Source organism: Lampris incognitus, chromosome 5 (genome assembly GCF_029633865.1).
Source record: "Lampris incognitus isolate fLamInc1 chromosome 5, fLamInc1.hap2, whole genome shotgun sequence".
NCBI lineage: Eukaryota > Metazoa > Chordata > Actinopteri > Lampriformes > Lampridae > Lampris > Lampris incognitus.
This window is the reverse complement of record NC_079215.1, coordinates 56,096,126-56,122,933: the sequence shown is the minus strand read 5'-3', so window position 1 is coordinate 56,122,933 and position 26,808 is coordinate 56,096,126. Positions and strand designations below refer to the sequence as shown.

At 46.3% G+C, this 26,808-nt stretch overlaps 1 protein-coding gene across 2 annotated transcripts in view; it reads left to right on the top strand.

The window, feature by feature from the left end:
- Positions 1 to 24,205, top strand: part of LOC130112618 (ras and Rab interactor 2-like) — a 71,197-nt gene extending 46,992 nt beyond the window's left edge. Inside the window, exons 8-13 of one of the 2 annotated variants that reach the window (XM_056280060.1) lie at positions 747 to 2,177; positions 11,054 to 11,136; positions 13,180 to 13,405; positions 13,702 to 13,833; positions 17,149 to 17,312; positions 22,615 to 24,205. In XM_056280060.1, coding sequence (XP_056136035.1) covers positions 747 to 2,177; positions 11,054 to 11,136; positions 13,180 to 13,405; positions 13,702 to 13,833; positions 17,149 to 17,312; positions 22,615 to 22,938 — 2,360 coding nt within the window. In that variant the 3' untranslated portion in view covers positions 22,939 to 24,205. Of the gene's footprint in view, positions 1 to 746; positions 2,178 to 11,053; positions 11,137 to 13,179; positions 13,406 to 13,701; positions 13,834 to 17,148; positions 17,347 to 22,614 lie in introns of both variants that reach the window. The other variant, XM_056280061.1, reaches the window with a different exon arrangement.
- The last annotated feature ends 2,603 nt before the right edge of the window (positions 24,206 to 26,808 follow it).

Below are 26,808 nucleotides of genomic sequence, written 5' to 3'. Positions count from 1 at the left end.
CTTAACAGAAACACTTGTGCTCTTTTAGGTCCTCACATACATAGGCCTAGAACGGGAAATGTGAACGCGGTTTGAAAACAAGTGGGACGGATAAGCTAGGGAGAAGTAAAAAAAAAACAGACAAAAAAAACAAAAGACCTGAGCCGTGACCGGTGGGAGGGGAGAGAGAAAGGTACTTCCGCGTTGAAAGGGAAGGGAGAGGAGGACGGAGCAGGAAGCAGGATCTGAGGAGCAGAGTGCAGACGGTGTGGTGTGTTTAGCACCCTCCCACCGCGTGTTCAGCATGGTCCACTCCCCCTCGGCATCGCTGGGTGTGTGTCGGCATCCAGTGACACAGAGCAGAGACACGCGGGGCTCAAATCGGCAGACGTCAGCCACCGCCGAGACACAGAGAAGCTTGGAAGCAGAGAGAGGGGGAGAGAGGGGGGGAGAGAGGGGGAGAGAGAAACTCGTCAAATTAGACACAGAAAGGGAGCGAGGAGGAGACAGCAACTTCAGGAAATGTGACCGGCTGAGTTGTGCTAAAGTAAGTGAGAGATGATTGAGAAAAATGCCTCACAAATTAAATTTACATTCCCGGTACCTTGTTGTTCTGTGAGTGAAAGGTAAGTTGTGCGTCCCTGTTCAGAACCCCCCCCTCCCCCCCCCGCCGCCGCCGGTTGAGTTTCTAGTTTGGACATGCATTGCGCTGTATGTGGCTGACTTAGGTTAATGATTGTCTCCTGGTCTTTGCTTATGTGTTTCAGGCTTCTGGGACTCTGCCCTGGGCAAACAGCTTCACACCTCCCCCTCTCCCTCGCGACCTCTTAGTCGGACCCTCAGCCTGCAGCGCAGCAACAAGAGGAGGGGGTCCAGGGGGAGGCACAAGGGCACACAGCAGAGACAGAGTGGCTCTGGCTACGACAGTGCACCCCCTGCTCTATGGTCTCATGCTCCCCTGGCCTCCTCTCCCTTAGAGAGTAGCCAGTCCAGTGGGGCGGTGTGCTTCGTCAACCCCCTCTTCCTCCAAACGCACCACCACCACCAGGGTGGGGTAGACCCGCCTGCTTCCGACTCTGCCGCCAAGTTGGCTGACAACCCAGGAAACACAGAGAAATTGTCGGTGGCACAGCTTAGCGACATCCAAGGTGGTGAGCGGCCGCTGGACAAGACCAAGGCAAACGGCAAGTCGCGGCCCCCTCCCCCTCGCCCTCCCCCGCCCCGCTCTGTTCGCCGTCCACCCCCGCCTGTGCCCTCCGCCAAACCCAAGAGCGTACAGGAGACGGTTGCTGCAGTTTCTGAACAACACCGGTCTCCTCCCAGGCGTCCAGTCCCTTCCCGACCACACATGGGTGCCAAGCACAGCAGCCCATCCAAAATGGCCGGTGCACCCATCCCTGTGCCATCCAATCCTCCGCCGAGGCCCAAGAGGCCTGACCTAGAAGCCCACCGTTGCCACATCGCCTTGGACGATGAGACTATTGCCAAAGCCCTTTCCCGCGCCAAGCTTCCTCCCTGCCAGCCGCCGCCCCCTATGACAGCCAGTTTGCCTTTGGAGAATGATGCAGGGAGTCCTCCAATCCAGGCAGAAAAGACCCCTGTGCAGGAGGGGGGACGCCAGCGGCTCAGCGACATGAGCATGTCTACCTCCTCCTCTGATTCTCTGGACTCCTCGCAGTCACCCGGCTTCTCCCTTGGCCTGGGATCAAGCCCCTCCAGACATCACTGTGACCATCGAGAGCCAGCCGAAGACAGCAGCGAGGAGGATGAAGAAGATGAGGAAGATGAAGAGGAGGACGACGGTGTCAGCCTGGAGAATGACCTGGACATGCGGCTCCGCCTGCCCCACAAAGCTCGGAGGTTGAGGGTGGGTGTGAGTCTGAGCAGGGGCTCCTTTGTCCTGCCCAGGGCCTTGAAGGGACAATTCCGTAAGGTGAGTGGGGTGCTCAGCTCCCTCATGACCCCAGAGAGACGGTCGGTAAAGAGGATAGCCGAGCTCTCCAGGGATAAAAGCTCCTACTTTGGCTCTCTGGTCCAGGACTACATCAGCTTTGTTCAGGAGAACCGCAGCTGTCACACATCTGGGCTTGATTTTCTGCAGACAATCAGGCAGTTCATGACGCAGATGAAGGCTTACCTTCACCAGAGCTCCGAGCTTGACCCTCCCATTGAGTCTCTCATACCCGAAGACCAGATTGGTAAGTGTCCTTAAACTGGTCCTATGACGGTGGATAATAATGATGAGTTAAGGCCAGGTGGTGAATCTTGTTTTGAGACCATGTGTCGGTCATGGTTATGTTTTGCAGGGCTGATGGATTCCTTAACTGGGGTTTGAGTCAGTTGCCAAGGAGATGCAGAAAGTTTTCACATCCACCAAATGACAGACGCACAATGTTTGGGGTTTTTGTGTGTGTGTGCCTGCAAGGGTGTCTTTCATATCCTGATTTCTTATAGCAGGAAACACCTCCATGTGTTTCCATTCCAACAAAATAAGGGAAGTAAATCTGGTTTCCATCCCCGCCCCCCCATTGTTTTTAAAGTGACTTCATTCATTGATAATGTTTAGTTAGCGCCAAGGATTACGATTAACATTGGGAATTGGGAAATGGTACAGTCATGCCACGCTAGTCTGGCGTAGCAGTGGTGTTCAATTACACGTGCTCACAACATGTTGCTTACTGTTTGCATCTTCACGTTGACAACGGCTAACCCCACTCTCCCGAGCTCGAGGTTTCCTGTGTAATGCCAGAAATGCCATTGAATTCCAGTAGTTTTTTTTTTTTTACAGTTTTCCTTAACATCGAATAGTTGTTTTAAAGAACACGAGGACCAGTTGGTAATAGATATGCCCCACTGCAAACATGATAATTGTGAAATACAGTAAGCTGACCTCACCCGCCTTGTCAAAGACACGTTTCATCTGCATTATCGTGAACATGCCGAGGCATTTGTATGAATATGTAACCACATTTTGTGCCTGTCTCGCCTCTCTTGTTCTTTGTAAACAACAGCAAAGCCTTGTTCAGTCACACAGAAGTGGTCTATTCTACTTGTGGTGACCGACCGCAGATATGTACATATAGTCTGTCACACAAAACATCCCTTTGGTGAAGTGGGAACGTGAACATGTATTTATCCACCCTATACACCAGTTGCTGACTAAAATGGGTTCAAACAAATACCACATTTAGGATGACATATTAGTTTACCTCAAATAATCAGTCTTGCTTGGAGCACTAAAACTCTACTGTGTGCTGTGATGGAAGAAGTCCACCTCCTCTGGAGTAAGAGCTCAGCCTTGGTTGATCAGCATCAGAATCAGCTTTATTGGCCAACTGTGCTTATGAATATGAAGAATTTGACTCCAGGGCAGCACGGTGAAACAGTGGTTAGTGCGGGCACCTCACAGCAAGAAGGTCCTGGGTTCAAGCCCGTGGGTAGTCCAACCTTGGGGTTCATCCCAGGTCGTCCTCTGTGTGGAGTTTGCGTGTTCTCGCCGTGTCTGCATAGGTTTCCTCCGGGTGCTCCGGTTTCCTCCCACAGTCCAAAGACATGTAGGTCAGTTGAACTGGCCATGCTAAATTGTCCCTGTGTGTGTGTGTGTGTGTGTGTGTGTGCGTGTGCGTGTGCGTGTGTGCATGTGCATGTCCGTGTGTGTGTGTTGGCCCTGTGATGGCCTGGCAGCCTGTCCAGAGTGTCTCCCTGCCTGCCGCCCAATGACTGCTGGGATAGGCTCCAGCATCCCGTGACCCTGAGAGCAGGATAACCGGTTCAGATAATGGATGGATGGATATTTATCATATGTAGTATGCATATTAGATTATATATTAAATATTTATGTATTTATTAAGCTTTATTGGCCAAGTGTGCTTATGCTTATGAAGAATCTGACTCCAGTTTAAAGCAGATTCTAGTACTTGCATATATCACTCACCAAAAAAGGCAACAAAAAAGAAAAACAAAAGAAACAAAAGAAATAATAACTAGAATAGTGGAGGTAAGTATGTATGGTGTATGATGAGGCATTTCTTGGTCTGTCATTTGACATTCTTGAACATACAAAAACTAGTTTCACTTAACAAAAAAAAACAAGTCAAAACCTATTATACGCCTGGATTGTGTATGCTCAATGTTTGAAATTGTGGCCAATTTGTTGCAGGGATAGTCAGTTGTAGTGTCTATAAAGTGAATTCCTGGATGCTAAATGTTCATCTGCAATTTTCTGTAGTGGTCCCAGTAACATGTGTTGTTAATGTTTACTGAAGTAGCATATCACATGACATGGTTAAGCTACATTCGAGTAGAAAAAAGGTTATGAATGCAGTTGCAAGGATGATACTTTCCACTAATATCTTGAGATGTTTGATTTGAAAGAGAACTTAATTTAATTGCAAGTATACATATTCTAATCTTCCTTCATGTGTTTCTATCTGCGGATGTCTCTAGTTTTTCTGAGACTCGCTCTGTATTGACAGGTGAATTCACAAAGAATGGATTGTGGCCACTGATAGCACCACAAATTGTGCATCACTTGCAATCGCCATCTGTCCCATCTCAAGGTCCGACTCACAAAAGCTATTGCACTAATGATATTACAACACAATCACGTCCATAAAGTTTAGCAGCCGAGTGCAATTTGCCCCTATTTTTGCGTGCGATTGCAATCCATGTGGCAAGGTATAAATGGTGGCTTTGTGCCAAGAACACAGTAGGCAGGCTCAGTGTCATCCTTGATGTCATCGAGTACAGCAAGAATTGTTCGATCTGGCAACCTGTATCTGTGGATGAGTTTTCTCTCAATTAAGTGATAATAAGTGATATTCTCCTGTGGAATATCCACTCACAAGCACGCCTGGCATGACTAGGCCTTCCTTCACCTGGCTACAATCACTGCTGCCATGATCACTGGAAAGTCTGGGCCTCAGTTACCACCAACTCTCTGAAGACGCTAGTAATTTTCACTGTAACTGCATGTTGCTATTAGTGCTGGTGTTTGCAAGAGGCTCATTTGCATAGAAAGGGGCCAATTTAGAGCCAGATATATGCCTATTACCAAATGTAAATACGTGCAAAAGAGCACCGGAGCAATGAGACACTATTTATTTGGCAGCGTAGTTAGGGGTGCATTTCACCCTTTGCGGGGGGCTTTGAGAATTACATGGTTTCTTTTGGTCTTATTTGTGCAGGTTTAGTGACCAAAATAACCCCACAATCCTTTTGTGAATTCACCAGTGAGTCCATGGATGTGGTTTCATCTAAGTGGTTGTTATTTGGGGTGCTTTAACTGGTCGCTCTCCCTCATGCCTCTTGGCGCTTGGCCTTCCAATGGTGTAACCTGAGTGACGCTGCTGGTCACCTGATCCAGAGACCTAATCGTATCAAACATGATCACTCAGTCAGTTACTCAGTCAGTCAGCGACATTCGCGTTTTTAGGGCTGGGCTGCTGGTCCAGTCCAGCCAAAAATGGTATCAGCAAGACAGAAAAATCTGTTTGACGTCTTGCACAGCTCTATAGTCAAGTTAAAAGTCAAGTTAAAATGTATTATAGCCCAATATCACAAAGTATGTCTCAAAGGGCTGTACATATCAATAATGACCAAAATTAGTAAAATATATAAAAATGTGTAAACATGAGATAAACTACATTTAACATTATAAACAAAACAATTAAAAAAAACAATACAACAATGTGTAACGTACAGTACATATACCTAAAAATGTGTACATAAAATTGAATATAAGCTGGATAACTGTAGTTTAGTACTCAGGGCAAACTAAGTGAGGTTGAAGGACGATGCAAATAAACGAGTTTTGAATTTACTTTGGAATGAGTCAACTGAACTAGCTTCTCAAATTTACATAGGAAGACAATTCCAAAGAAGAGGGGCTTGGTAAGAGAAGGCCCTGCCACCTACTGATGTTTTAATTTATTTTTGAAATAGTCAGGAGACCGACATTTTGTGATTGTAGATCACTATCAGGTATATGAGGAGTGACTAGATGTGATAAGTAGGATGGCGCAAGTCGGTATAATATTTTATGAGTTAAAAGTAGAATCTTGAAGTCAGATCTATCATGTACAGGGAGCCAATTTTCTAGTCTTGGTTGATATCCTAGCAGCAGTATTTTGTACAAGTTGTAATTTGGACATTTTCAAAGGAAATGGGGAGTGGTGCAGGGCGGCCTACTGCCCCCCTACACTGTTTACACTGTTTACAGCGACCTACAGGAGCTTATTACTTCAAAGTGGAGACACTTTCATTTTAAGGTAAGGTAATAAAGTAGGACAAGCGGCCATACTTGTTTCTATTAGCAGTTTAAGGGAAGGTGGATGGTAATGAAAAGGAAGAGTTGTAAGCCAGGACGTCCTGAGTGTGGTGACTGGATGTGTCTAGCGGAAGTGCTGTTTGTGATTAATATGAATTCATTCATATTTGGATTCCATGTAAATATAGCTGAATTCAATAGAGCCAAATGGAACATGTGTGTGTGTGTCTGTGTGTGTGTGTGTCTGTGTGTGTGTGTGTGTGTGTCTTCCATTGTGAATGTTTGTGCAGGTGTGCTTGGCATGCTGTAAAATCTGGGCTGAATAATTTTCTACCTGTGACTCACAAGTCTCTTCCCATTGATTGGTGCTGATGTCGCTTAACCTCACTGACTTTTCTAAAGTCCAGGGGAAATGGAGCAAAGCCCTCCAGACACGTTTACACACTAGATAGCAGAGCATAACAAACTGCTCAACACACAAAGGTCATAGACAGCTCATGCACGGACAGGAAATGAGCAGTAATGATGTGACATGCTTTTGTGTGTGTGTGTGTGTGTGTGTGTGTACTTATCATCCATTCCACTTCCCTTTGTTACATGTTAAACCAGAGTGTATTTATCTTATTTCCTGTAAACAACGACAGTTTCCGTTTATTCAAGAGCTCAGGTTAATTTGCCTTTGCAGTTTCCCACAGAGGACTACCGGGTTTTAAGCTCCGCTGACCAGCCACTGGAGCCGTTCCACACAGTACCAAGCATTGATGTACTGTGGTGATGTTGTGTGATGCTGTGTAAGCAGAGTGAGCTCACCCTGCACTACTCAAGCCCTCCTTTGTCTTATTGAAACGCAAAGAAACAATGATGCCGTCAAGTCCTTCATCAGAAAGTAAAATTATTGGTTGATGATGAAGTGCATAGAAATATAAACTGCACAACATCTTTAATTATCTGGTGCAAAGTGTGAACGCTTCCAACTCGGACCAACAGGAAGTCTTTCCATACCACATGAACGCAGCTTAATACTGCAAGGCTTGGAGAGTCTGTCCTCACTGTGAGCAAACATATTAAACATGTATTCTAACTATTATATGGTGATACTTTGAAGTGTCCACTAAGTGGCTTATATATATACACACACACACACACACACACACACACAGGTGCAGTGGTTAGTGCGGTCACCTCACAAAAAGAAGGTTCTGGGTTCGAGCCCCAGGGTAGTCCAATGTTGGGGGTCGTCCTGGGTCATCCGCTGTGTGGTGTTTGCATGTTCTCCCCGTGTCTGCCTGGGATCCTCCCACAGTCCAAAGACATGTAGGTCAGGTGAATTGGCCGTACTAAATCGCCCCTAGGTATGTGTGTGTGTGTTTGTGGGCCCTGTGATGGCCTGGCGGGCCTGTCCAGGGTGTCCCCCTGCCTGCCGCCCAATGGCGGCTGGGATAGGCTCCAGCATCCCCGCAACCCTGAGAGCAGGATAAGTGGGTCGGAAAATGGATGGATGGACGGATGGATGTCATAAGGCAAATGTCAAAGCTTTCCTCTAAAGAGACTATGAATCAAACTTTCTTTCTGTTTGGATGATAATTTAAAACAATACATGTACAAGAGTATGCTATGCTCCTTCCAGAAAACATCCGAGTCAAACTTTCAGTATCAAGGAAAACAATGGACAGCTAAAAAAAAACCCTATTTTTACAGTGACCCTTGACCAATTAATTACCTGTGTATTTTTTGTTGCCAAAAATTGTGCAAATTTGTGTGCTAGACAGACATACTTGCTTGTCTGGAGTATAAATGTTAGATAGATGTTAAATAAATGTTAGATACTAGATGCAGGGGCCATCTGGGTAGCGTAGCGGTCTATTCCGTTGCCTAACAACATGGGGATCGCCGGTTCGAATCCCCGTGTTACAGCCGGCTTGGTCGGGCGTCCCTACAGACACAATTGGCCGTGTCTGTGGGTGGGAAGCCAGTTGTGTGTGTGTGTCCTGGTCGCTGCACTAGCGCCTCCTCTGGTCGGTCGGTCGGAGCGCCTGTTTGGGGGGGGAGGGAGAACTGGGGGGAATAGCGTGATCCTCTCACATGCTATGTCCGCCTAGTGAAACTCCTCACTGTCGGGTGAAAAGAAGCGGCTGGCGACTCCACATGTATCAGAGGAGGCATGTGGTAGTCTGTAGCCCTACCCGGATCAGCAGAGAGAGAGGGGGCGAGCGGCACGGCTCAGAATAGTGGGGTAATCGGCTGGGTACAATTGGAGGGAAAAAGGGGGAAAAATTAAAAGAAAAAAAGTTAGATAGATGCCAGGTAAATGTTAGATAAATGTTAGATACATCAGGAATCAGGAATAATTTGTTGTGATTTCATTTCATGTACTTGTATACACAAAATAAACCAAATTTCATTTCCCCGGCCCACAGCAGTGCAATAGAAAAGACAAGACCATTTATCCGAAACTTCCCGAAAACAGCACCATCAAAAACATACAAAAACAGAGAGAACAAAGAAAAAAAAACACAAACAGTTACTAACACAGTCCACCCAATACAACACAGTCCAAAAATTACACTGAAAGAACGCCAGCCAGGATGACTGTCGCAATTACCGGTCTGCATGGGCTAACAGTTAACTTGGCCTGCCCTGCATCCGCATCCTGTCAGACCGCCCTCGGTGTTTCCTCTTCAGGCTCCGGACAGGGCCGTGGTCCTTGGGCCCACCGGACACAGCAGACCAGGCTCCCCCAGCCGATCCATCGCCAGCTCTCCCAGCCAGACGCCTTTCACCCACCTCCCTGCACTCCACACGACACAAATGCAGACGCAGACAATAAGATGTTAGACCGATATTAGATAAATGTTAGATAGATGTTAAATAGATGTTAGATAGATGTCAACAAGCATGAACATTACTTGTGGAGTACTTGTGGAGTCCCACAGGGCTCAATATTAGGTCTTAAATTGTTTGTTCTGTATGTCAATGACATATGTAAGTTATCAAGTCTATTGAAATTCATTTTATTTGCGGATGACACAACCATTTTTTGTGGCAGGGAGAATTTACAGGAGCTTTTGAGGTTGATCACAGCTGAAATCGAAAAGTTAAAAATGTGGTTTGATAGAAACAAAATAAATCTGAACAAAACTACCTTTTTGTTATTTGGACATCGTGAAATAGACACACAAGTAGAAGTAGTGATGAATATTAATGTTGAAAGAGTATATGGAAATAAATCTCTGGGTTTATACTTGACCATAAAATCTGCTGGAAACCTCATATAAGATTTGTGAGAACAAAAATGGCAAGGAGCGTTGGAGTTCTGGGAAAGGCAAGGCACATTCTGGATCATAAAGCATTGCACATTCTGTATTGTTCACTTGTATTGCCATATTTGAATTACGGTGTGGTGGTATGGGGGAACACCTACAAAAACAACCTACAATCGTTGTGTGCTACAACAAAGAGCAATAAGGATAGTAAACAATGTAGGATGTTGGGAACACACTAACAAACTGTTTTTAAATTCACGGGCTATGAAGTTCAGGGATCTGTTAGAATGTAAGACTGCACAAATGTATAAATCTACTTCCTGTCAACATACAACAACTGTTCTCAGATGGGGGGGGGTACAATTTAAGAGTAAAACTGAATTTTAAGAAACACTCTGTTCGTACCACTCGCAAAAGTATGTGTATTTAAAATTGTGGGGCAAGTTTGTGGAGTGGTTTAGATGAAGAACTCAAGGGAAGCACAAGTTTAAATCAATTCAAAAAGAGGTACACATTTTTTGTTTTAAAGAGGTACAAGGATGTGGAGGGGGTTTTGCTTCTCTCGTGACGGTGACACCCATGATGGATGCTGTTATTGTTGTTTTTCGAAATCATTTTTATTGGGTTTTTTTAAAAAAAAAAATTTATTGAGTCCTTCTGAGACAGATATTGAGGATGACATACTCTGATGTTTGAAAACTACGTTTATTATTAGGTTTATCAACTGAGCATTAGAGAGGGGGCAGGAAATTACAAGTAGTAACTTCCTCCTGCTCCTTTCCCAACATATAATATTTGTTGGATTCTCTATTGAGAATTCTTTTTGTTGAATTGTTTTGGTTTTATTTTTATCATTTGTTGTTGTTTTTTTATTTTTTATTCATGCTTGGTAATTTTCTCTTTTATTTGCATGTTGGAAATAAAGGCATTTGATTTGATTTGATGTGAGATAGATGTTAGGTAAACGTTAGATGCCAGATTAGCGCCCATGCGATGCACAACGTGTGGCTCCTTATCTCTGGTGCTTTATCATCTTCGAGGAGTTATTAACAGTAGCCTATTTATCCTTCCATACCTCTTTGAGTTGTTTTGTTATGGGCTTTTTTTCCCCAAAACAACATAAAATTATAATTTTCCTTCCCTAAATTATACATATACTGTTTGTAGGGCTTGGCTTTGAGATGGCAGCCACTCGACCAGTTCCCCACACTGAATGGTGCAGCTCAGTGTCGTAGAATGAATGACCCATTGCAGTGTTTATGCCAGTGATGTTTCAGCTGTGAAACAGGATCTATGTCTCGTAGTTTTGAAACACTTTACCAGAAAGAGCAGCTTCCTTTTTATGTGATCTCTGCTGTCGTTGGTTTTACACAATAGACCGATTTCCTTTTGGATTGTTAGATCATCACATCATCTGAGTAGATGGGGTGATATGAATCCATTTCTAGATCATTTCTAGATCCATGCTCTCTGACAAATGTTGACAACTTAAAATGTCTGTGTGTGTGTGTGTCTGTGTGTGTTTGTGTGTTTTCTCCTGAAGACCAGGTGCTGGAGAAGGCCATGCACAAGGCTGTTCTGAAGCCTCTGAAGAGCGCAGTGGAGGTGGCTCTGCATGACTTCCAGGTGAGGGCTGTGCGGTCTCCTCTGTCTTGGAAAAGTTGTCAGGGGTCAGGAACACTTTATTTTTCATTTCACCTCATGTACTTGCGCACATGAAGTGAAACGAAATGCCGTTTCCCCCAGCCCACAGCGGTGCAACGCACAGACAAAAACACATTTCAGAACTACACGAAAACACATATTCAAACTAACACATATATCCAAACTATTAAAAAAAAAATCACTGTCCAAGGGAACAAACGCCAGCCAGGATGACTGTCGGAACCGCCGGTCTGCATGGGCTAGCAGTTAGCCTAGCCTGCCCCGATTATGCGCCCTGTCAGACCGCCCTCCGTGTTTCCTCCTCGGGCGCAGCTCCATGCAGGGGCCGTGGTCCCTGTGGCAACCATACAAAGCAGACCAAGCCCTCCCAGCCAGACACCCTTGACACACCTCCCCGCACTCCACACAACGACATCAAAAACACCAGTCAACGCCGGGTGAGGCCGCTGCCAGACCACCCTCGGTGTTATAGGAACTGCTGGTCTGCATGGGCTAGCAGTTAGCTTAGCCTGCCCCGCTTCCATGTCCTGTCAGACTGACCTCAGTGTTTCCTCCTCGGGTGCAGCTCCGCGCAAGGCCACGGTCCCAGGGCCCACAGCGCAGCAGACCACCCAGACAGCAAAATGAAACTGGGCTGGATCCGGGCCGGTTGTATCATAGCATCTGGTGCGGAGTCGCAAAACAGATCTGCCCCAGTGTCTTTTTGCACAACGGGCCAGTACCGGCGCGGATCCATCTTATGGATCTGTACCAGCTTTGGGCCGTAACTGGCCCAGATCCATGCCATAGCTGTGAAAAAGAGCACGGTTCCGACTTTAGGAGGCCACACTCTGGCCAGAGGCGTGGGGCGGTCTATGGGCGGATGTGATTCCTATGCGGATCTGCCGGACTGTGGGCGGATCCGGCCCATAGGTTCGGTGCACTCTTTAACAGGAGAGCTCTCGCAGCCAATCCAGCGCCAGCTCTCACAGCCAACAAACGAAGACAAAAATTTAGACGCGGACGTGGACAAAGACACTGCATCGACGGTACTGGGTGAGGCCGCCACAAATGTGAATTCGTGCCGCCATCTTCCCACACCGGAAGCGGACCGGATATTGTCAGATGTTATCGTACCATAAATCTAAGCTTGCATCTGTTGAAACCAACTACGTTTAATCGTTCAAGCCGGCAACAGCTTTTAGCCGCGGTGTCGCTGTGATGTGATCCTCTGTATAACAGGAACAGGGACGTGATCAGGGACATCAAAAGGGGAGGAAATGGCAGTTTACTTGTTATTTCCCCTTTAAAAAAAAGGACTTCTTGTTCGAAACATCTAAATACGTCACATCAAGTTCATTTCAGTTTGTTGAGCTCTTGAATAAAGGGATCATCTCTAATAAGATATATCCCATTCTTCTTTTTATTTAGCAAGCTTTCTACGACCGAGTACGCATGTGAGGGATTCAGAAAATCATGACCTTGCAGATAAATGGAGGTCAAAAACTGTTTTACAACATCTTGTCTAGAATATTCCTTAAAGAAGATCCTACACCCGAGATGGGGAAAAAAAGCCATCGAGGCAAAGTTTTAAGATATCCAATAAAATACAACAGAAAAGTGCTCATCTGAAGTCAGTTCTTGTGGCTTCTCTTGAAAAACTTGTGAAGAAAGTACTTTATACCATCCAAGTATACTGAAGACTGGTCCTTTGCCTAATACTTTACAGGGTATTTTTTATCAGCAGGGTTTATGAAAGACTTGTCATTTGAGGGCAAATTGCCTTGGTGTTTGTTTTTTTATCCAAAGCAAGGTCAGCTTTTTCTTAGTCTATTGTTTCTTTTAGGTTATAGCTCAGAAAAGCCCAAAATTCACCCCGAGGACTTAGACCCGATCTATTTCAGCGATGCAGGGTGACTCGTAGTTGGGCGCCAGGTGTCTGATGAAACTCTGCCCTGGATCAAGCGTTCAAACGTCCCCCTCAAGCAAAGCAGCTGCTAGCTGGATGTCCTCGCTCTTTTCCAGGTCAGCAGCGGAGCTTGGCTGCAGCTGAGGGAGAACCTGGCACTGGCGAGGATGAAGAAGCCCCAAGAGCTGGGGGTGGATGGGGCCGTTCCCCCCGACGCGGTGGCCATTGAGAAGATCCGCCAAAAATTCCTAAACATGAGGAAGACGTACTCCCCTGAGAAGAAGGTGTTACTGCTACTGCGCGTGTGCAAACTCATCTATACCATCATGCAGGATAACTCAGGTATGATGAAGACATAGATGTGTGTGTGTTTGTGTGTGTGCGTGTGCGCGCATGTGGGTGTGAGGGTAGAGGGTCTGCCTCGCGAGAGTAAGCGATAGCAATGTTTCCCTTTGTCTGTTAATACTTAGTGTGTGGTGTGTAACTTAAAATGTGCATGTCGATGTGCAGATGTTTGTCGAGCGTCTACGCGCTCAAGTACAGATTCCCCTGTAGCTGCCACGCCTTGAACCCTACGTCCTCAGACTTGTGTGCCCACCACACCTTTCACCTGAATGTTCACGTAACCTTACCTCCAGGGAGGATGTACGGTGCTGATGACTTCCTGCCCATGCTGACCTACGTGATGGCCCAGTGTGACATGCCTCAGCTGGACACCGAGATCGAGTACATGATGGAGTTGCTGGACCCTTCTCTGCTGCAGGGTGAAGGTAGATGGTTCACTCCCCCCCCTACCTCATAAGCCGGAACTTTCCATCGAACACAACACATAGCTTCTAAGAGGTCAAAGAACTGTTATGGGGGCGTCCGGGTGGCGTGGCGGTCTATTCCGTTGCTTACCAACACAGGGATCGGCAGTTCGAATCCCTGTGTTGCCTTCGGCTTGGTCAGGCGTCCCTACAGACACAATTGGCCATGTCTGCGGGTGGGAAGCCGTTTGTGGGTATGTGTCCTGGTCGCTGCACTAGCGCGTCCTCTGGTCAGTCAGGGCACCTGTTCGGGGGGGGGAGGGGAAACTGGGGGGAATAGCGTGATCCTCCCACGTGCTACATCCTCCTGGCGAAACCCCTCACTGTCAGGTGAAAAGAAGCGGCTGGTGACTCCACGTGTATCGGAGGAGGCATGTGGTAGTCTGCAGCCCTCCCCGGATGATGAAGTGAATTGGAACTTGACGTTGAAGAGCCTGAACAAGGTTTGGATGCTTTCCTCAGTCGCCTCATAAGTCCCGTAGGTTATGGTTGTGGATTTGCAGATCGATACTTCGCCTCTTGTGGAGTATTTAGCGGTTGATATTTGCTGGATATCGTCAGGTACACCAGTGAGTGATCTGAGGTGAGTGCGAGTTCTGGACGGTTGTGTAACTTCGCTAAAGGGAAACCTGTCGGAAGTGCCCTTTCTTTCACCTTCTCTGGGAATGCGCTCGTATCAGTCAGGATCTGGTGGAGGTGGGATTTCCTTGTTGAACATTGTTCTCCCCACAGAGTTTTTTCCGACACCCAAAGAATCACTAACAGTGTAAAAGTAGCTCCAGAGTTATGTAAACCAGGAGACATATTTTAGTATGCATGCTTATAACACGTGTTAGGTCATATCTGGTGGAGTTGTGTAAGGTTGTCGGAAGGATTTTTTTTGGTTTTCCCTGTTCACACACACAGCTCAGCTTCTATCTGTTAGACTCACAGATAGTGTTTATTCACACACGACATTCACAGTCTCTTTCCCTGCAGGGTGTCTTTATATCGTACACTACGGCATCTCTAACATGATTTATTTATTTATTTATTTATTTATTATAACGGCGTCCTCGGTTTTCCATATACCTCTACCACACAGCTGACCCTTGACGTCATCCTCCGCGTGCACTGACAGAGCTCTCTTATTTCTTGGTCGTCCATTTTCAGACATTTTGAAATACGCTCTTTTTTTAGGCGTGCGGGTAGCGTAGCAGTCTATTCGGTTGCCTACCAACACGTGGATCGCCGGTTCGAATCCCCGTGTTGCCTCCGGCTTGGTCGGGCATCCCTACAGACACAACTGGCCGTATCTGCGGGTGGGAAGCCGGATGTGGGTATGTGTCCTGGTCGTTGCACCAGCGCCTCCTCTGGTCGGTCGGGGCGCCTGTTCGGGGTGGGGGAATGGCATGATCCTCCCATATGCTACGTCCCCCCGGTGAAACCCCTCACTGTCAGGTGAAAAGAAGCGGCTGGCGACCCCACACGTATCAGAGGAGGCATGTGGTAGTCTGCAGCCTTCCCCGGATCAGCAGAGGGGGTGGAGCGGTGACCGGGACGGCTCGGAAGAGTGGGGTAATTGGCCGGATACAATTGGGGAGAAAAAGGGGAGGGGGGGGTTTGCTTTTTTATTACTGGGTTAGAAATAAATGTCACGCTTCATCTGCAGTGCACAAGCTGCAGGTTCAGTCTTGTGATTGGTTCACTTCCTCCTGTAACAGCCTTGTAACACAGCAGTCCAGTGGCTTTCATTCACCCTGTTATCGTTTGGTAAATGTCCTCGGTCCCGACTTGGCAAACTGATGATGCAGTTTTTACGGATTATCACAGATTTATCGGATTATATCATATTTCGTTCACACGTGAGCCCGACACACAAACCTGAGGGAAGGTTTACAGGTTAGCTGACACGTCTGAATGAGGTTTTTGTGACGGCACGCACCGCTCTTCCGGCAGACTGCATGGCGCCACCTAGGGGCAATAGAGTAATACAAAAACAACTTTTTAACAGCCAAACGTTTAACAGCAAATGTTCTTAAATCTTTTCTTACGGGCTGTCAGTATCGCATGCACGTATTTATGTTATATTTTCCCCTAGACGAGATGCTGTCATCCAGATTGGGACGAGACTTGCAGAAGAGCGGTTTGCCTCTAGTTAGCTATAATGGCAGCGGATGTTTGCTTATCGAGATCAGGCTCTTCGGAAAGTGGTACGATGCCAGTGTACGATCTGAACAGTTATATAACTTGTTCTATTGTGTTTACTGCTTTACTTTCACTTAGCGTGCAGCTTGTTCAAAGTCAACTCTGGAAAGGAAGTTTTTGTTGGTAGGAAATTCCATCGAGAGGCTGGTGTGAACGGGCTGGAATAGGTTCATGAAATAAGGGTGTGGATCACCGACTTCAAGAAATACTCTCCTGTTAGAGTCACTACTTTTCCTCTGTGTGTGTGTGTGTGTGGCGGGGGGGGGGGGGTCTATGGAGATAATCTTTCAATACCTTATGATACCTTTCAGTATCAAATATTGGTACGATCGTCAGGTTTCATGTTTTAAGTACCCAGCCAAAATATATGTTGTCTTTTACTTCCCTTTCTCAAACGTCTTTTCCGGGTGTCCGCGTAGCGTGGCGGTCTATTCCCTTGCCTACCAACACGGGGATCGCCGGTTCAAATCCCTGTGTTACCTCCGGCTTGGTCGGGCGTCCCTACAGACACAATCGGCCGTGTCTGCGGGAGGATGTGGGTATGTGTCCTGGTCGCTGCACTAGAGCCTCCTCTGGTTGGGCACTTGTTCGGAGCGGGAGGGGGAACTGAGGAGAATAGCGTGATCCTCCCATGCGCTACGTCCCCCTGGTGAAACTCCTCACTGTCAGGTGAAAAGCAGTGGCTGGCAACTCCACATGTATCGGAGGAGGCATGTGGTAGTGTGCAGCCCTCCCCGGACCGGCAGAGGGGGCAGAGCAGCGACCGGGACAGCTCAGAAGAGTGGTGTAATTGGCCGAATACAATTGGGGAGAAAAAGGGGTAACCCCCCCCCCAAAAAAGTATTTTCTGTCTTCCTTAATGATAACAATAATAATAATAACTCATAAAGCCTCCTTACGTGCTGTGTGAAATGAGACGAATATGTGAAGATCCAACTCAAGATCAAAAGGAATACAAGACAAAAAAGGGGTAAAAGAAAGTAGGGGAACAAAACCAAGTCAAAACGACGACTCTAGACTCACTCCTTGTTTCATTACCTCTCTCCTTTCTCTCCTTTTCTATCCATCCATCTCTCCGTCTCTGCCCAGGGGGCTACTACCTAACCAGTGCCTATGGAGCCATGGCCCTCATCAGGAACTTCCAGGAGGAGCAGGCGGCCCAGGTGCTCAGCTCGGAGGTCCGGAGCACCTTACATCAGTGGCACCAGCGGCGCACGGCGCAGCGCTCTGCTCCCTCTGTGGACGACTTCCAGGTATCACGTCTGACCTGAATCCAAACCCAAGGCAGTGAGTCCAAGTCAGTCCAGTTCCAAACCAATCCAAAGAGACGTGCATGAAAAGTGCTGGTTTTCGTTTTTTTGATTGGCTCCGTTTTGTTTTTTTTGGGGTATTTTTCCCTCTTCTTCCTCTCTTCTTTTAATTAACACATCAAATGGCACTTTTTCAAAATCTGCTTTTGGCCTTGGTATTGGGTTACATTTAATTCCTGCAAGGGAACCAGAGGTATGCAAGGGCAACCGGTGACTTTTTTTGGAGTCGTGTGAATTAACACCATTGGCTTGCTGTCATCTAATCAAAAAATATTCATCACTTCTCTATCTTGCCGTTTCATCTGCAATTAGTGTTTTACTTGCCACCCATAGTCTGTTAACCAACATCCCGGACTGCATTCTGCCCATTTGTGGCAAGAAATACAGTGGCAAAGCATCCCCTAGTGGAGGGTATACGCTACATGGCCAAAAGTATGTGCACACCCCTTCTAATGAGTGGCTTTCAGACACACCCATCGCTAACGGGTACATAAAATGAGGCATACAGCCATGCTGTCTCCATAGACAAACACTGGCAGTAGAACGGGTGAAGAGCTCAGTGACTTTCAAAAAGTGTGTTGGTCAAATGTCTGCCTTGCTGGATGTGCCCCGGTCAACAACATGTCTGTTACTGTGAAGTGGGGACATCTCGGAGCAACAGCAGCTCAGCCATGAAGCAGCAGGCCACACAAGACCGCAGAATGGGACCAACGTGTTGTAGAAATCCTCTGTCCTCAGTTCAACACCCACTACCGAGTTCCAGACTGGCTCTGGAAGCAGTGTCAGCACAAGAACTGTTCATTTGGAGCGTCATGAAATGGGTTTCCATGGCCGAGCAGCCGCACACAAACCTAAGATCACCAAGTGCAATGCCAAGTGTCGGCTGGAGTGGTGTAAAGAAGGAGAAAGAAAGAAGAAAGCCACTTTATTTTGTCATTGTATTCCTATATCGAATTCGTCTTCTGCATTTAACCCATCCTAATGTATAGGAGCAGTGGGCAGCTGCAGCACCCGGGGACCAACTCCAGTTCTTCTTTCTATTGCCTTGCTCAGGGGCACAGACAGGAGCATTAACCCTAACATGCATGTCTTTTTGATGGTGGGACGAAACCGGAGCACCCAGAGGAAACCCACGCAGACACGGGGGAGAACATGCAAACTCCACACAGAAAGGACCTGGGATGGCCTGGGGTTTGAACCCAGGACCTTCTTACTGCGAGGCAACAGTGCTAACCACTGGGCCACCGTGCTGCCATAAAGCACTCCGCCATTGGGCTCTGGAGCAATGGAACCGTGTTCTCCGGAGTGATGAATCCCGCTTCACTATCTGACAGTCCGACAGACCAGTCTGGGTTTGGCCGATGCCAGGAGAATGCTACCTGCCTGAATGCATAGTGCCAACTGTAAAGTCTGGTGGAGGAGGAATAATGGTCTGGGGCTGTTTTTCATGTTTCAGGCTAGGCCTCTTACTTCAAGTGAATGGAAAACTTAATGCTATAGTGGTAGAAATTGAAAGTATTACTAGGGGAACCATACTTGGATGGGGTGGTAGAGGTCCAGAGTGTACTCCCCGGGAAATTGAGGTAATCACTTAAGATGTCTTTACAGTCACAGATTTTTTTATGAACAAATAAATGCTAGTCAATTGCATTTCATTCATTAGACAATAATGTAGAATCTTCTGTTAAACTCAAGAGCAGAATGCTTGACTGGCTTTTTTTCTAATTCATTTTACTCATTGCAGTGAGGTACATAAAAATAGCTTACTAAAGTTACTTAAAATTACAAAGATTGCTGAGATCTTCTGATTATTAGGGGGTCCAACAGCGGCGCCTGCTGGAACCCTATTGTCTATTTTCCCCCCTAAGGATTATTATTATTGTTGTTTCCGCAAAACGCTACAATAAGCGTGTTTTGGGTCATATCTCGGGCTCTGTATGGAATTTTTGAGAAATTATTTCCCCCTCTAATTCCTTGGAAGGTCCCAAATCTCCCGACAATTTCCGCCTGTCAAATTTTCCCGCCATTTTCAAAAAACCGAAAGTGAAAGTAAAATGAACTAGTCTGAGGCTCATCATCCGATTCGCATGACATGTGGTGTGTGTCATCTCTAGACCAAGCTGACAACAAGTTGTCAAAAGAATTTTGATATGTCATCCCATTTCGAAGTTACATGTCAATCAAAATTTAAGGTGTGGCCCATATTGATTGTATTACCTATATCTAGTGATGTGATTGTCCAAACTTAACGAAACTTGTCACGCATAATCATCGCATCATTCTTTGGTAGCACGCCAAATTTTGTGACATTTCGTCCATAGGGGGCGCTACAACTGACACTTGTCAATATCTCAAAAACCGCTGCAACACTGCTTGGACCCCGTTAATCGCCGCTTGCGGCTATATTTTCCCCTTGATTTTATTAATGACTGACTTGATGACGGTGGAGACTTGATGGGGCGGCATGGTGGCACAGTGGTTAGCGCAGACTCCTCACAGCAAGAAGGTCCTGGGTTTGAGCCCTGGGGTATTCCAGCCTTGGGGGGGTCGTCCCAGGTCACCCTCTGTGTGCAGTTTGCATGTTCTCCCCGTGTCTGTGTTTCCTCCCACAGTCCAAACACATGTAGGTCAGGTGAATCGGCCGTACTAAATTGTCCCTAGGTGTGAATGTGTGTGTATGGCGGCCTGGCGGCCTGTCCAGGGTGTCTCTCCGCTTGCCGCCCAATGACTGCTGGGATAGGCTCCAGCATCCCCACGACCCTGAGAGCAGGATAAGCGGTTTGGATAATTTGATGGATGGGTGGACTTGATGACACTGCTTAGTCAGCTTCCAAAAACATGTTCTGCTATTCTCTGCTCTGCTGCTCTCATGCTATCTCCTTTCCACTGCATTCTGTCTCCTCAGTTCCCCTCTCAAGTTTTGAGTTGGGTTTTTTTTTTTTTTTTTTTGCCCCGATCCCGATCTGAGTCATTAAAAACTGAGTATCTGCCGATACCGAGTCTGGATCTGATACTTGTATCAGAATCAGAATCATGTTTATTGGCCATGTAGGTTTGCACATACATGGAATTTGACTCCGGTTTTGTGGCTCTCTCAGTGTACTTAACATAGAATAACAACACAACAATCTTCAGATATATACACAAGGATTGACTTATACAGGTGAAACAAGAGGTGATAAAGTGCAATGGTGAAGAGAATATATCAGAGATGCTGAAATAGATGTTAGCAGGTTACTTACATACATGCCTGAGATAGATGGACATGACAGAGCATACCAGTATACGTACAACATACAGTACAATATATACAAAATGGTTGGATTTATTTGACAATGTTAAGCGTTCATTAGTATTTTCCTAGATAATACACACAAGGTGCATGCACACTGGAGTACATTAAAGTTATTAATATCAATCCCATGCATATACTTGACCATTGAATAGCTCTGCATTGCATTAAGAAAAAAAAATTGCCTGCATCCAAGCTGTTCCTTAATGGTTTTTATTATTTATTTATTCATTTTTCAAATTAAGACAAACTTAGAATATTTTTATATGGCTCTTATCACAATTTCCCTGAGTGAATCATTGGTTTTGATTTGTATTTTAACATATTAAAAGATGTCTTTATAAGTAGTTCGGATCAATTCCACTTAGTGCAGCGTTGTAGTAACACTAGGACACTCAAAATGAATCGTCAGATAATCAGATTAACGTTGCATTAACTAGACTAGATTTGACAGAGACACCACCAACGTCTGAGGTTATTAGAAAGCGAACCACCACCATCAATTTCAACAAGTTTCTCGACATACATGTGGCCGCTAGCGACGAGGACGCGGACACAGAAACGCTACGGAGAGGACTGGTTCCAGGGACTCTGGCCTGCAGTATCACACCTTCCCTGTATCGGCTCTAGCTGGATTTGTGGTGCGTTCAAGCACAATAAATAATATTGGTTTCATGAACACGCTTTAGAAACTGTAAAAGAGCTGTCCCTATAAAAACATTAAATAGATTTTGGAAATCTGAACGAGAATCCCATTTCCTCTCAACTTCTACTTCCGGAACGGCATTCCGGTGTGTTCCCTCCCATTTCCATTGACATTCTAGAGAACTGTGTGCTTTCAACTTTATGGCAACAGTTTTGGGGAAGGCCCTTTCCTGTTTCAGCATGATAGTGCCCTCCTGCACAAAGTGAGGTCCATAAAGACATGGTTAGCTGGGTTTGGTGCAGAAGAACTTGACTGGGCTGCACAGAGCCCTGACCCTCCACCCCATCCAGTATCTTTGTGATGAATTGGAATGTTGACTGCAAGCCAGGCCTTCTCCTCAACATCAGTGTCCGACCTCACTAAGGCTCTTGTGGCTGAATGGGAGCCATGTCCCAAAATCTAGTGGAAAGCCTTCCCAGAAGAGTGGAGGCTCAACTCCATATAATCCATCCATCCATCCATTATCCGAACCAATTATCCTGCTCTCAGGGTTGCGGTGATGCTGGAGCCTATCCCAGCAGTCATTGGGCGGTAGGCGGGGAGACATCCTGGACAGGTCGCCAGACCATCACACAGGGCCAACACACACACACACACACACACACACATTCGTACCTAGGGACAATGTAGTATGGCCGATTCACCTGACCTACATGTCTTTGGACTGTGGGAGGAAACCAGAGCCCCCGCAGGAAACCCACACACACAGACACGGGGAGAACATGCAAACTCCACACAGAGGACGACCCAGGATGGACTACCCCGGGGCTCGAACCCAGGACCTTCTCACTGTGAGGCAGTGGAACTAACCACTGCGCAACTGTGCCGCCAAGCTCCATATTAATGCTGATGCTTTTGGAACGAAGTGCTCAAGAAGCACGTCTGGGTGTGATGTTCAGGTATCCACATACTTTTGGCCATGTTGTGTGTGCGTATGTGTGTGTGTAAAACCCAGTGTATAGAGTATTATTTCACCGTCTGGATACCAAACTTAATTTACCATTGTTGGCTTTCTTTATGGACAGAATCAAGTAACAGACTTTTCCTGGTAAAAGACTTTTCCTTTGTGGCTATAACAGCATGCGACTATGTAAGGCTAAAGTGCAACTCGCTCGCATGACTTTTAAATTCCTCTGTCGTTGTTTACATTTCATTTGCATTGTGTTGTGGCATACCTGCCAGCATGGTTGCTGGACATGGACCAAACCGCAGCATTTTAATGAGAGCTGTTTTGTTCTTCACAACAGAACTATCTGCGTGTAGCTCTACAGGAAGGGGATACGGGCTGCACGGCCAAAACCCTGGTGGTTCATCCTTACTCCACCACAGAAGAAGTCTGCTCACTCTGTGCCTTCAAATTCAACATCCCCGACCCTGAAAACTATGCGCTGTTTCTGCTCGCTCAGGAGACGAGTCAGCAGCTAGCCGCCGACACGCACCCGCAGCGAATCAAAGCGGAGATCCACAGCCGCCCCAACAGACACACTTTCCACTTTGTCTACAGGAGGGTGCCCAACCTGAACCTCCATATCCCCGCAGACCTGCACAACGGAAACTGCCCTTCTACTTGAGCTATGGGGGGGATAGGACCTTAGTAAGTTGTACTGTACTTTATTGTAAACAATAGTTATATTTCATGGTATAAGTGTTTCAACACTTTGGACTTTAAAATGTGTGATTTTCTGAGTCGGATTTGAGGACATCTGGGGCCTCATTCATCGCTCATTCTTAGGCGCTTTATTATGAATCCCACGGCACTTCTAGGCAAGACACGCCCCGCGTAGCATTCAAGCGCTTGGACTGGCCAGATTGGCCAGTACTCGTTGCCTCCGATGGTTACGTTGGTTAAGGTTAGGGTTAAGGTTAAGGTTAGCCAATCAGAGGCAGAGTACTGGGCGGGTCTTCCTAGAATCCTGGCGCCTGGATGCTACGCGGGGTGTGTCTTGCCTAGAAGTGCCGTGGGATTCAGAATGGTATAACGCTTCGTAGGTACAAATTTGTTCCTGCACACCCATAGAATTTCTGAGCCCCGGGGTTTGTCTGAGAGGTCCGTGTAGACCCTGGTAACCCCTGTATTTAGACGCCAGTCGGTGACGTCTCTGCGAGCCCGGGTGATTGCTCGCTGCAAGAGGTAGACAACAGATGTTAGGGGGAAGGAATTGCAGATAACCATCAGGCCTTGCCTCTGGCTGGCTGTCAGACAATTTTGAGAGCTAAAAAAAGCCATGGGTGTGTAGGAACAAGTTTGTGCTTACGAACGTTTGATGAACGAGGCCCCTGGATTGTAATACAAAACTGAAGACAGATTTTGAGATTGTCTTTGCTGATACTTTCTTTTGTTGTTGTTGTTGAGAAGAATGATCAAGTGGATGAAGGTGAGATGGTCATTGTTTCATTTAAATGCCTGGGGAAGACAGCATTCTTTCAGAACCTAGTCAAATAGGAGTTGCACATAAAGGTTATACTATATTGTTCAGTAGGTAGATTTTGTTCACATAAAATAACACTCTGGTAGTCCTAAAGAGAATGTGACTTGGATTGTATCGTTAGTATGTTAGGTTTGAATTGTCGTCAACAAGCACTTACGAGACCATTGGTAAACATTTCTTTGGGCTGGAAACCTGTTGGCACGGGCTTGGAGTGGTGGAACTGGCTGCCCTCATGACACGTTCGACAGGAAACGAGACGAGACTATGCTTTTTCTTATTTCCAGGGGGAAAAAGCACATAATGATGATCCTCCTCTGAATTGCCCGCTTAGTATGGGGGCAGCAAGACACTGTGACCCATGTGACTTGGGTAACCGGTAGAGTCCAGCATGGTAGACCACCAGGTAGAAAGACAACACACTGGCCTTAGCCGATTAAACTAGGTAGGTTAAAGGCGTTTACAAACCGGCCCAAGTCTGATTGGTTGGTTTGTCAGCAGTATGTGGGATGGGGATGATGGGGATGGAGTTGTTATCAGATGTTGTATACAGAGGCTTATGTGTAGGGTTTTTGGGAAGTGAACTGGGGCTATGAGGAGGTGAAGTTGTTTTTTTGTCCAGTTTTATTTGGAGATGTGTGCTGATAATCTGGCCATGCTGATATGTATGCGACTGTTTATTATCTGTTATCCACGTCACATCCCTCAAAATGAAGAGGACTCCGCGCCTTACATTTAATCCATTATCAGCATTTGATGTACTCAATCAACTGTTTAACTATTATTTAATATCAATGTGTATTAACTTTTGTCATAGAAATGATTTCCCATTTGTTAAAAGGTTTTTTTTTTGTACAATTGCTGGTCGATTGTAACTCTTGCTTTTATGAAGAAATATTTATATATTCAAATGCCATCTTTTTATCCAAAAGTAACAGCTTAAAATTTATATATATATATATATATATATATATATATATATATATATATATATATATATATATCCTGAATTGATATTTCTCTGTAGTGCCTTGGTTCGTACCCGTCATTTCTGAGAACCCCCCCCCCCCCCCAAATGTTGTTTCTAGTTTCCGTTATGAAAATCTCGAAGCTGACCATGAGGAGTGATGTTAAACTGTCTCTGTGATAGGAAGTCTCTGGGTGACTCTGACGAGCTTCGGTTTCATATGACAAACTGCACAAACATGTGCAAAACAAGCATCATGTGGTGACACAAGGCAAATACTGCCCATTATCTTATGAACATGGTCCACCTACATTTATTTTTGGATCCCCCTCCCCTTTTCTTTTCTCCCCAATTGTATGCGGCCAATTACCCCCACTCTTCTGAGCCGTCCCGGTCTCTGCTCCACCCCCTCTGCCGATCTGGGGAGGGCTGCAAACTACCACATGCCTCCCCCGAGACATGTGGAGTCGCCAGCTGCTTCTTTTCACCTGACAGTGAGGAGTTTCACCAGTGGGACGTAGCACGTGGGAGGTTCACACTATTGCCCCTCCCCCCCGAACAGGTGCCCCGACCGACCAGAGGAGGCGCTAGTGCAGCGACCAGGACACATACCCACATCCGGCTTCCCACCCGCAGACACAGCCAATTGTGTCTGCCGACCAAGCCGGAGGCAACACGGGGGATTCGAACCAACAATCCCATGTTGGTAGGCAACACAGTAGACCGCTACGCTACCCGGACACCCCCGACCACCGACATTTAAACAAGCATATTTCCCCCTCCAGCTCTTGTAAGTGTAGTCTCCATACACAGCCTAGTGGTCATTTCTCTTGCTTGGCCACGGTCTCCTTGCCTGCAGCCACCAGACCAGAGAGCAGAAACCCTGTGTCAGAGCAACACTTGGGACTATTTGCACCATGGACGTCTGTTGGCATACAGACCGTTATTGTTTGAGAACCACAGAACGAGTCGCTGGGTTGTGCTCTTGTGTCATACATTGTTTTATTATGTCTCTTTACTGGGGAAGCAAAAGTCTGAAGTTTTGTTTTTTTTTTTTTGCAATATTTCACTGTAATTATGGCACAATAAACCCCAAACCTTGTTTTTCAAGAAACTTGATTTCTCCTTTACTTTGCTCATTTCGGTGTTGTGGTTGCATATAGCCCCAGCCTTCCTCACTCAAATTCATTCATCTGAGCTCAAAAGGAGGATTTCACCAATGAGATGTTCATCCTTAGTACAATATAATCACACGACATCAATGTGCGTGAGGGGTGAAATATCAGTGTGTGAAGAAGTTATTCATCGTTATGTCCAATTATATAACTTATTTTTGTAATTTGACACATCTTGTACCAATTCCGGGTGGACTGGTGTGAATGGTTGTCCTTGTTTTCCGCTTCCGGTGTGGGAAGATGGCGGCGCAAATTCACGTTTGCGGCGGCCTCACCCAGTACCGTCCATGCAGTGTCTTTGTCCAAGTCTGCGTCTAAGTTTGTCTTCGTTTGATGGCTGGGAGAGCTGGCGCTGGATCGGCTGGGAGAGCTGGTCTGCTGCGTCCTGTGGGCCCAGGGACCACGGCCCTGCCTGGAGCTTTGCCCGAAGAGGTAACACCGAGGGCGGTCTGATAGGACGTGGAAGCGGGGCAGGCTAAGCTAACTGCTAGCTTGAAACAATGTTTTGTTTCATTTCATGTGCACAAGTGCATGAAATGAAACGACAAATAACGTGTTTGTGATTCTGCTTCTGATTCAGATGGACAGGGATATACGGTGCTGTTAAACTCTTCATTGACCGAGGACTGATGCGCACCACACCGGGATGTATCTGAGGACACAGTTGGGCTCTGGGATTGAACTCAATGTATCACACATTTCAATATAAGCCGTTGGTGTCTTAACATAATCGGGTTTTGAAAAACCAGTAGTTTATGTATGTAAACATATATCACTTATATTTGGTCCAATAAATCACAGACTGGGCCTTTCAGTTATTTTCATGACTACACAATATAATATAACTTCAGTTCAGTTTTATATATATATATA